The following is a 12,715-nucleotide window of genomic DNA, read 5'->3' as shown; positions in this document are numbered from 1 at the left end:
TATTGACTTTTAGCATCAAAGAATTACCCATTGTTTATAAAAGCTGACATAACACTCCCGGTCCTTGAGAAACAAACAAAAGTATACAAACTCTAAACATATGGTATTTAAAACTCAAATACACTCAGTTATATATTATTAGGTCAGCAACGAATACAAAGTAAAATAACTGTTAATAATTTCCCGTATGAAAAGAAAACTTTTGTTGTTATACATATGCATTTATAGACACATATTTCTGTATCTGACTGATTAAGTTTTTTTTAAATGAAATAATAAATCGTATCCTTTTAGTGTGAGTAAAGTACACTTTGCATGATTTAAGCGTTTAATTGGCACCATTTGGTATTTATGTTTTTAATTTGAAATGAAGATACTAACCATGCATTATAGCAAATTCGGTGAATACTTCTGTATCTTTTTACAAAGCAATAAGAATTTCCTGTGATGAATCATTAAAGTAAAGAGTAAAAGTACTTTTTATATTTCTATTTTTAGCCGACTTTATATAGATAAAATAATGTGAAGTCTAAAATTATTGTTGTGTTAAATAATAATTTATGGTAAAAATAGCGTTAACATCCAAATATGGTTTCTCTATTTTAGCCTCATACGTTCCTAACCTAATTGCTAGCCTATTACTCGATACCTCACATTATTACTTTCCACTGCGGCGCTTACGAATACTCTATACGCTTCCCATGACGTATTTTTAAACATGCATTGTTTGGAATCTTTCGTCTCTGAAATTCACGTTTGAAAAGATATTTTCATCAAGATGATGAATGCAAGGTAAAAACATATGTCATATATTATATGTGTATATTTAATACGTATATAACTCAAATATAGTTACAGATTTTTATATCGAATCATAACCAGGATTTGTGGTTACTTTTTGGTGTCTTTAAAGCGGCGTTCGGCGGATTTAAGGTTCAGGATTTGTAGGCCAAATTGTCAATATAACAGTTGCAGAAATGCACATGCTAAAAGTATGCATATATGGATACGTATATAAATCAAATTCTGCTGCATTACAAATATTTAAAACTTGTTTATAGCATTCTCACATTATAATAGTCCTTCACTCGTTCCAAAGCTTAAAACATTATATTACAATGTTACCCAATCTACGATAGAGCAATTTGGATAGTTAACTTTTTTATTATGTATATTCTCATTTGATCTGATGGCGTTATCATAATGGTATCAATCATTATAAATTCGTATTAAAGTTACATCAATGCTATTCTAATATTTAGGGATATCAATATTTGGATAACATCTGATGACAAATTAATGTTCTAATTTTGATATAATTGAAAACTTTCGATGTCTTCGCTCAGGGCTTTAAATACGAGACATTTTGACAGGCGTGACCTATTTACGCCTGCCGAATTCATCGGGTCTCCTATGAAGAACTATTCAATATTATATTACAATAGATGATATCGGTTATGCTTAGAATGCATGAGAATATCATAAAAAATGCTTGAGTAGTGAGACTGTAAAAGAAAAATGATACCGACTGTTGACTTATCATGACGAGGTTCAATTCTTGTTGAATTAGAGATGCTGCTAACAAAACAGTGTCGAACGGAACGCGCGGTCGTTTCTTATTTCATTTAACATGTTTGCCCCTAACTTTGGTATCCGCTTAATGTCATAATGGCGGCATAAATGTCATTACTCCATACGGTATAGGTACTCTCTTTATTTTTTATTTAATACTATGTATAAAATCTTGACAATTTGTATCATATGTACCAGTGCAGCTACAACCTTTTTAGGCCTGGGCCTTAGATTTCTGAATCTGCTTCCTGTGGACTTTTTGATTTTAAGGCCTAATTTATATTTCTTCACTGGTCGGGCAAATGTTAAACGCACATAGACTGAAAGTATAGTAAAGGCACTAGGCCAACACAGCTCAATATAATATGTCATAGTATTACTGAAATATCAAGGGTTTCAATCAAAAATCACTCATGCGAAAAATATATTACCTGTTTAATATTTTCGTTGACAAACCATCATTTTTGTTGACAAAATATTCGGCGATTAATGGTTAATAATAGCTAATTATGTAATCAGCCTTGAACGATGTCTGTACTGACTCTAATCTTGCTGTGTTATACAAATAACAAAAAGTTAGTACCTACTGCCTATTTTTAACTTCTAGCCTAGTATAGCAAATATTCTATCTTACTCGTAGAATTATATAAGTATTTTTATTATTTGAGTTTATAAAATAAAGCAGTAGCGCTACAACCTCTTTAGGTCCTGGCCTCAGATTTTCTGAATCGGTTTCATGATCATTTTTGAATCTAATAGACAAGTAGGTGATCAGCCTCCAGTGCCTGACACACGTCGTCGACATTTTGGGTCTAAGACATGTCGGTTTCCTCACGATGTTTTCCTTCACCGAGCAAATGTTTAATGCGCACATAGAAAGAAAGTCCATTGGTGCACAGCCCGTCATCGAACCTACGACCTCAGGTATGAGACTCCACTAGCTACTAGGCCAACACTGCTCACATTTGACTTCATACATTCAAAAAAAAAACTTTTTACTTTTGGTAGTCTCACCAACTTGTAATGATAAAGCTTTATTGTTTCTTAGTTTTGAAAAATTCAGTTGGTAGTAAAATATAAGCTTAAAATTTCCACTTACCGTTTGTATTTTTTGAATTTCGAATGATAATGAACCTTTATGGAACATTAATTTTCATTCTTAGGTATAAAATCTCTAAGTCGCTGTCTAATTGAGAAAACAATTAGAGCCTCGCCTTCATTAAAGTACGTATTAATGAGGTAATCCGACCCTTGGGCTTTCATTTTACTCAAATTTAACCTGAACAGTATATTAAATATGATACATATTCGTCTGACAGTTGTGTAACTTTTGCCACATGACGAAAGTGGAAAATTATGGGTTATTTTTTGTTAATTACTGAAAACAATATGTCCTCTATCTCCTGAGATCCATAAAAGTTAAAAAAATATTTAAAAGTAATTTTACGTATATTTTTTAAGTGCAAGATACACGTCAATGTAACGACCAAAAAAAAGGTTGTGTTATTTGTAAATACCATAACCTTTCCATGAATAGATGGAAAGGATATCTATCGTATATCGTGACTTTTGTAATTACACATTTTTTTATAATTGTAGTAGTTTGTATATTGGACACTAAAATTAAATGTGCTTAATGACTCTTAAGATTAGCTTTTAGATTTTATTTTATATGATCGTATTGCAATTGTAAGTCAGTTATTTTCTTTTTAATACTTTAGTAATGCACTATCCTTAGTATTTTTCCTTACTAGGGATTTTTTTGTAGAAATCGCTTGTTAGCATAAGGCCGTTGGCTCGCTGTATGTACTATTAATACAACAAAGCTTTATTAACTATTAAATAAATACATATATGACATTGTATTAATTGATAAGTATGTAATTTATTTGTTTGTGATTATTTACTTAATATTTTTTTGTATATCATTCTTGTAGGATACCTTTGTTTTGACGTCTAATCTAAATTGAAATTGGTTGTGTAGTAAAGATTTATCTGGAAGAGTGCGTTTTGTATTAGAATGCTTATATTTATAATGTATTTATATTTATATATGGATATGGATCCTGCGTATGATCCTCCCTAACCGAATTATGCCAAGAAATTCCAGAGGAATAGAAAATATATTGCAGGTTACGCTTTTTGTATTACGAGTATATGTCCTAATATTTCCTTACGTCGTCTTCCGTGTAATGTGATGATGCAGTTTTATTCACATTTTGCCTCATCAGTAGCCTTCAAGTGTTACATTTGTATATATTTTTATATTTATTACCTGATCTATGGTTTAGTATAGAGAATGTTAACTCCACTGCGGTTGCTCTGTAATTTTAAATTGATTATGATCAGAGATATAAAAAAAACATAACGTTGTTTGTGGTGTCAGCCATTAACTTAATTAAAATTATCGTTTGTCGAATCTTTGAATACAAATAAGTGAAGGTCAGGATTAAAGCGGCATATCAAAGTTAGGTGCTAAACGTAGCTAAATTATTTACTGGTGCGATGAGTCGGGCGAAACTCTTATGCCAGTCGGCCTTACAACAGTTTAAGTAGTTAGTTGCCAACGTCGTATATATGTCCTCAGAGATTGACAATATAATAATAACGTTTTAATTTCTAAAAATTTTATTTCATGTGTATTTGTGAATACATATTTTATATTTAAAACAAACAACTGTTCATAAATAACTGCGACTTAAATTTAAATACAGTAAAACAAAAATTTCAGATTTTGGCTCCAAATATTAAAATAGTTAATAGTAATTCCCTTTACCTTTTAGGTTCTCCAATTTTTGATGAATCTATTTTTGAATATATTAATAATTCTATTAATAAATTTAAAAATTCTGCTGATCGTCTCCTTGAAATTAGTCCGCATTATGCACTTTGCATCTTAAAAAACTGTCTTTTTGTCCCAAAATTTACGTATGTGCTCCGTTGCTGCTCCTTTTGGAATCACCCAGATCTTTTGACACAAGTAGACGACGTAATCAAAATTAGCTTAGAATCGCTTCTTAATATACAGCTGAACGAGCAATCGTGGACCCAAGCATCATTACCAATCCGTTATGGTGGTTTGGGGATTCGCAAAATTTCCAGTGTCGCTTTACCAGCCTTCCTATCTTCTGTCCATAGTTCAGCAAATCTCATAAGTCAAATTTTAAGGGCATCCCCTTCAAACTTTGAGATTGCTGGCTTGGAAGAAGCTAGATGCTTTCTTAATTGCATGCCCAGGTCAAAATTTTCCATTTTCTCTAAATTCACAGAGGAGCTGGGACGACATAGACAGTAAAATGACTTATGACAATCTTTTGAGCCGTAGTACAGGTTCAGCACGTGCTAGGCTTTTGGCCGTGGGTACGCATGAGGCCGGCTATTGGCTTCACGCTTACCCTTCGTCAAATACAGGAACATTTCTTGAACCTGACACGCTCCGAATCGCAACCTGTCTGCGGCTTGGGGTACCGGTCTGCGCTCCTCATACTTGTCCCTGTGGCAGTGATGTCGACAAACTAGGACATCACGGACTATCATGTCAAAAAAGTGCTGGCCGCACTCAACGATATCATACATCGGTCCCTTGCCACCGTCAACGTGCCTAATCTACTTGAGCCGACTGGAATTGCTAGAGACGATGGCAAGAGACCGGACGGTATGAGTTTGATTCCATGGAAGATGGGTCGGGTTTTGGTATGGGATGCCACCTGTTCAGACACACTGGCCCCTTCCAATCTTCATGGAACTAACAAGAGAGCTGGTGCGGCTTGTGATGCGGCTGAAAAAGCTAAAGTCTGCAAATACAGGGGTCTAGGCTCTGAATATGATTTTGTCCCATTCGGTGTCGAGACCCTTGGTCCGTGGGGTCCTAGCGCATTAAAGCTTTTTAGGGAATTATCAAAAAGGTTAGTCGACATCACAGGAGAACGAAGAGCTGGCAGCTACCTCGCACAAAGAATTAGTCTAGCTATTCAAAGGGGGAACGCTAGTATCTTCGGAACCTTGCCTAAAGGGACTCCTTTTAATAATATTTTTTAATAATTAAATTTTAAGGTTAGTTATTAGATATATTTTTAGTTTGTAATTGTATATAAATATTTATTAGATATAAAGTAATATGCAGAAAAGAACAGACTGTGATAGGATACTAAATATGTAATTTATATTCTTGGTAATAGATAGCTTAGATACTTATTTTTATATTTTGTGTTACATTTTATTGTACATTTTGCATAATACGCAGTACCATACACATACTCGCTATAATTAGGTTACATTTATTTTGTTTAGTCAGCTATGTATCATTTATAAACAATCTGAAGATTGAAGAGTAAAGAAAAATTCTATTACCGTCTTATAATATACGTTAACACTGCAGACTTGGCGACTGGGAGAAAATCAGTTCAAAACCAAGTCAATCTCAATCAGTGTTCTTGCTTCCTAGAATTATATTTATTTATTACATTCAAGGTCTAATTTACGTAAAAACGTAAAATCATAGTCATAAAATATTATTGTGTCCTTCCCTTGTTTAGTAGAGCGTTCGGAAGCAATAAACTCTAAATTTAACTAGAACTGTTTAGGCAACGTTCTAAACAACGATACATGTTTCTACACTTTGCTACAAACATCTAGTAAATATAGAATATTCACCGTCTCGTGGGTAATTGCTTCGTCAACCTTGCTATGCTTTACCAACTCGCGAATTTGCATAGCAGAAAAAAATTAGAAGAAATACGTAATATAAAAGTCGTTGACGTGATAACGCACACGTACTATTTGTCCTGGGCAAGTGTTACGGTGAACTAAAATTATGTCGTGTCGGAAGCTACAGACGGTCTTACCTACTTGCTTTTAGAGAAAAATATACCCATCTCTGCATTTGAGCCATCTCGTATTGGTTTTGGGACCTCACCTGTAAAAATATCTACCTATATATAGTATGACATGAAAAATATATTTTCTTGGAAATTGTATCTTGTTAATGTTTTTATTGGATTAATAAGACCCTTAATACAATATTGTGATTATTCGACCACGTACCTATAATACGAAATTTAATAGCAATTATTTTTTGATTTATCTTTTGATTTCTAAGAAACTGAGCCATGGAAAATATTAATCTAAGAAATTATTGTTTAAATATACTCGTAGATAGTGCGTGTTTATTTCTTATATATTATTTAGAGAAAATGTATTTTATATAGAACAAGAAAACAATAAATCAACAATACATTGTTCTATGGTAGAGATTTTATTTAATATTTGCAGATCTGTATCCCCGACATTGGTGATATTGGAACGAAGTGATCACAATTTTCTTTTAGATATAAACACTGAAGAGTTCACAACTTAAAGTAATTATGAGATTTTACAAGCAGTTTCATGTTTATGTTTATTTAATGACGTTTAGAATAAATCTTGTCTTAAATATTTTTTTAAATGACAGCACTAATTACCACTATATATTTAAGAAAGCAAGCTCACAATTACACAATAATTCCAGGGTTTTACAATAGTTTTATTGGCAGTTGTTTAAAATTTTATAAAGCTCCATAATGTATTATTTCGATTTTTTCTGAGTCAAGTCAAAAGTCAAAATTTATTTATTCATATAGGTAACATAATGTACACTTATAAACGTCAAAAAAAAAGAAATATTAAATGAATCTAATTTTACATTTACTGCCAGTTCTCAAATCAAGGGTGTGAATGGAAGAGAAGAACTGGCAATAAACTCTCCGCCACACTTTTTAATCGCCAAGTTTTTATTACACAATGTTTGTAAGGAGCTGCAACCACTACACCATGTTCCATATGACATATTGAGTAATAAAGAATAAAAAAATAAAAAACAAAGATTTGTCCTATCAGCATGGTGAAATAGGAGCACGCACTTACATACTCGTGAGTCTTTTATTAAGTAGACAACAGGTAAACTAATTTATTGTGATTTTTATTGTATATTATGTCATGTAAATCAATACTCGGGTTACTTGTGAATAAATTATTGAAAAATACATACATTGCAGCTTAGGCTCAACTCAAGGATGAAGTGTTTGTTGATAGTTAATCTCACAAACTAGAGGTTCCAATTAAAAATATATTTCTGTACAGTTTTATATTTCGAGGAGGGCTATAGAGCTAATGCTACGAATAAACGTCGGTAAATCCGCGGGGCATAAATAAAAATGATTCTGTATCATCATTTATCAATCCAGTAGGAAAATAGGTGATGATCCTGTTCCGTCGACATTTTAGATCTAAGGCAAGACGGTTTCTTCACGATGATTTTATTCAACGTTCTTAGAGAGAATACGAGAAAATACGAGAATGTTAAATACGCACAGACAGAGAGTCCTTTGGTAGTCGAGGGATCGAACTTATAACTTCAGGGATGAGTGTCGCACGCCAAAAGCCAACACTACGATATATAAATACATAAATTGTATGTGTTATCGACAGATTTACGCACAAACCCAATAACCTATCTCAATCCATTCTTGAACATCTTAATCCAAGTATTGATAAAAGTGTGCCAATAATCAATCGACGGATTGTTATAGCCTTCTGTCTCAGATCGGCGTATGTGGATGGACCTTTGTATGAAAATGACAGTTCAACGATGCCAATATCCTAAGATTTTAATTTGCAACAGTTTTTAAAATAATAAAAAGCTATTTGATTTGTATGTTCATATTCATGTTAATATTATTTGAACGGTTTTATTTACTTTATTTGGTTTATATTGGTCATGAAATATGTGTGTAAAGGGCGAAGAGATAGAATTCTATCCTTCGCCAAAAATGGATTGTCTTCGTAGGGTTTGGTTATTGGGATGCAGATAGGAGATCGATCGACAGTCACGGTCTGATGTCAGATTGTTTTCGATCTGAGATTGTAGATTAGTTATTGGATTCGGGCGTTAAGGAAGCATAGAGCACATATCATGGAATTTTTTTCCCGCTCAAGGATTGTTAAATGCCTTACCTAATACCGAATGAACGAATATGGTTTATAAAATTCATTACAATTAATAAATATCATATAGAATTTTCATCATATTCTGATTTGCTGAGCAGAAATAACCGACCGGCGCCGTGCGGCACGATATTTGAGAATACAGTTCTTATTTCTTATAAAGAACAATTAAGCCCCGGTTTTTATTCTTTGTCCTCACAAGTCTTGATGAGCTTAAATTGTACTTGACCGAATTCTCAAGGGTCCATTTACAATTGGCTGTATGTCTCCAAATTTAATATTTGTGCACATCAATTTGTGTGATTGGCTTAATAAGTGTGTCGCAATCAACACGTTTGTAGGTTTACGACCTTATGCAAATAATGCTTAACCATTTCTATTGATGATGTTGGTTTAAATATATTTAGAGCGTATTATTCAATTGTTATTTAAATCCTCCGTACACGCAGTTTTATTATATGTCTCAACGCCGTTTTTTTAATTATTTGGTGTTATTGCACTCACTTCTATGAATAAGGATATATTCATTCTGGTTGAAGTCCGTTTTTGATTGTTCGTACATTTTCATATTTTCTAAAAAAAATCTTTCGAAAACAATCTTAAGCTTCGATGTTTTCATGAAAACTCCTGTAAACAAGTAACTTAACAGGAATTTCATACAGCTTTCACATATGGTTTTATTCTGTTAGGGGGCTATTCGCGATGCTATGCTTGTCTTCGATCGTCTTAAGGAACCTGTTTTAATAAGTGTGTTTGGTAATGTAGTAGGTATTCTTATTTTATTTTTCTTATTTTTCTGTTTACACCTGTTTACACCAGGTAGTTATACACTGAAATGAGTAGGCAAGCATACCTAGGCATACTTTGTGTATCAAAAACTATCAGTCAAATAAATTTCATTTGGTTATCAAAAGGATGAAGGTGATGAAAAAAGTCGATAAAAGTTAATTTAACTAAAAATAGCCAGTACCAATTTTCGATAGGCAAGCAATTACAGGCATATTTGTTTATAAAAAATATTTAATAAAAAATACGTCTCATCGGTTATCAGATCGGTGAAGGACGACCTCCCACGGGCTCTTAGACCATTTTGAATTTACGTAAAAGCTTAACAAGTTTTTTTAAATTCAGACATACTCCACAGCTCAGTACTACTGCACGCTAATTCATGTTTTCATTGTCAATTATACCCCTGTTTCATAAAAAACTGAAGCTCTATGTGTCAACATAGATGCGTATGATATAGGTTTTAACCGCCCTAATAAATACTTAGAATATGTGTTACAAGTTATATGAATAAGGCTCGCAATTAGTTTGCAAGTCGCGTTTTCCACACTCGTCTACGGATCATGTCGGACTATATAAAATTGCTGGGGATTTCTCGATGAAGTCGGCACCCTCCCCATAATTGCAGCTTACAAAGCTATTTATTTGAGAATCGCAAACGTTTTTTGATTAACGACAATTTATGAGAGTGCAATTGTTATGGATTTCCTGTATATCAACTTTATCAATGTAGTTTAACGTAATTTAGGGAAAATACCGATTAAGTTAGTTTCGTTATGTATTTTTATTGAATAAATGTGGTAGTCGATAATACGGTAGACAGGATTTTAATAAATAAATGATTTACCGCCGAGTCAACAAATAACATATTAATAGATATATAGTAAAAAGGTTAATAAGAATAATATTTTTTTCCTGTGAGCACAAAAATATTACATGTGGAATCTCTCAATATTCCTCATTCGAAGATTCTTGATTGCTGGTCCGAAGGTACCAAGGCTTCGAGATGTCAGGACTAGGAGTGATTCAGGTTATGACGTTATCATCACTGATTGTAGCCTTAGATTTAAATAATCGCTCTGTAGCGACAAAAACGAGAAGGCACAGCATACCATACCATTCTTCCATTAATAATAATCTCGCCATTTAGGATCGTAGCAATTTTGAATTATTATTTTATGATGTAGATATTACCGACGCAAACCCTGTATAAGGCAACTATTTGTTTTTTTAATATGGTATACAGCGGCAACTAGTGTTTTCGTTAATTATTATTGTGTATACCAATCAAAACTGAATAAAACTACGTATAAGTGGCTTAAAAACGGATTTCAAATACAACAATCGTTTTGTATAAAATCAATCGCTGTATGTACATCAAACATTGAACAATATGACTTAGTCTATTTGCATTCAAATACTAGCATTTTATGGGGATATACTCTTATTGAACCTGATCTGCTTAGTGGTTACAGCCCATGAGATATAACGAGCTGACTTCGATTAAGAGACTGAAAATAAAGCTATTAAATTAATGAGGGAAATGGGAGAAAAGAAAGCATATAAGAGAGTAGAATATATCTAATTGTATACACTTGAATTTCGTATACAAAAACTGTTATAAGTAGAAGATTAAGAATATTATCTGATTGGGATTTGGTGACCATAGAATGATTTCGCCACCGGGCGGTTGTCAAATCGAAATCGTTACTTGGGCGGGGCAAGCGCGCGCCGGCCAATCCTAACACTCTCTTGTACTTACCTATTCTTGGAGACATCCCAAAATATGTACCTTGTAATTATATAGCTTATTATATACTTGGGTTAAAGAGGAAAAACTTTATGGAACTTTATTCCACCCCATGTTGAAATAGAAATAGTTTTCCGTAAAATTCCGTGAAATCTTTGGGATATATACGTATAGGTATGAAGGCTTATTAAATATGTATTATGTACAGTATTGCCTAATTAGAAAGAAAATACTTTCCTATCAACATGAAATCGTAGTGACAATGAAAAACTGTGAAAATTAAACAGGAAAGTAAATATTCATCACAAGAAAACCTACTATCATAAAGTTATGGTATGTTGATACTTGATCTAGCAGTTACCTGGAAAAAATGAATTGTACGTGATAATAAATCAAAGTTTTATAACATAATGCTGTTGCTTCGGCCAAAGCTTTAAGGCTTATTTCCACGCCAAATGCAGTTTTAATAGAATTAAAGGAATCTTATCTTGTACCCAAGAAGGTGTCATTCCTAACTCCAACTAAATTTCCCGGGACCATCTTGTTACATAACTTATATAAAACCAAAGTTCAAAGAAAAGTTGAAACCGTATTCGAATAATTGACGAATATTCCAAGTATCTCACTCACCGATTCTAAATTTTACAATTTCAGGTATCAAAGGCAGAGGATATCTATTGGGAAGGGGAAAATGAAGCTTCAAATGAGTTCTTAGAAGTGGATTCCGGAGACCTGGGCATCGGAAAACATCTAGAGAGGCTAAAACGACAATTAAATTTCTTTTGTAAGTACATTTTATTCATTGATATGTATCTGTATACTATTTTTCAAAGTCATAAACAACTTTTAGCAGGTTTTTTAGAGAAAACGAGAATTTGATTTAAAAATAATTAATTTATGCAGATTGATTAAGATTACTATCTTATTAATTAATTTATTAATTCGACAGTCCATTCTTGGAAACTATTTTGGATTTCGAATATATTTGTGTGGAAATGATGACAGCTATCTATATATCCACATTCATAACACTTATTTTCAGTTCAAAGAAACTAATCATCACTAACAAAGTTTACTAATCGTAATCCCCATATCATAACATCATTAGGGACTTCTTATAAATCCGTGATAAAAATCAATCCATACTGAAAACATAAAAGTAAATTAAAAATTTTCATAATTTAAGTAATTAATGCAAGCTATAAGAAACAGCTTCAAAATTATTGTAATAACATAAATCTAATAACTTTTCAGCATTTTTCACAACAACGACGCCTCCACCAGCAGAGGCTAATGAGAGCGTCACTGAAGATGATGAAGATATTGGGTAATATTATTTATAAATTTAACTAAAGTTTTCATTTATTTATGCTGATCAACTTCACGTTGAGATCAATTTCAAATCTTCAAATAAATTTGTCAATTACATTAACATGCAATAAAATTAATAGACAAAATTAACCTTGGATTTATGAAAGTGGAATACCTGATAGCTAATTAATTATGTAACATTTTACACCATAACACATTATTTGTGTACCCCCCCACACATAGTCTAAAATACAGATTGAATAAGTTAAGGAAGGCTGACAAGCAATTAGTATTTACAAAAAAGGAGCACATTTT

The 12,715-nt window shown here is 32.6% G+C and overlaps 1 protein-coding gene across 15 annotated transcripts in view; it reads left to right on the top strand.

The window, feature by feature from the left end:
* The window catches only part of LOC111000950 (basement membrane-specific heparan sulfate proteoglycan core protein), a 119,863-nt gene that overhangs the window by 17,717 nt on the left and 89,431 nt on the right, over positions 1-12,715 (top strand). For all 15 annotated transcript variants that reach the window (XM_045633927.1, XM_045633926.1, XM_045633920.1 and 12 more), the window contains exons 2-3: positions 11,744-11,873; positions 12,344-12,416. In XM_045633927.1, coding sequence (XP_045489883.1) covers positions 11,744-11,873; positions 12,344-12,416 — 203 coding nt within the window. The remainder of the gene's footprint in view (positions 1-11,743; positions 11,874-12,343; positions 12,417-12,715) is intronic.

Source organism: Pieris rapae, chromosome Z (assembly GCF_905147795.1).
Source record: "Pieris rapae chromosome Z, ilPieRapa1.1, whole genome shotgun sequence".
In the NCBI taxonomy this organism is placed as follows: domain Eukaryota; kingdom Metazoa; phylum Arthropoda; class Insecta; order Lepidoptera; family Pieridae; genus Pieris; species Pieris rapae.
Note: the sequence above shows the minus strand (reverse complement) of the source record. Positions and strands in the feature narration are given on the sequence as shown.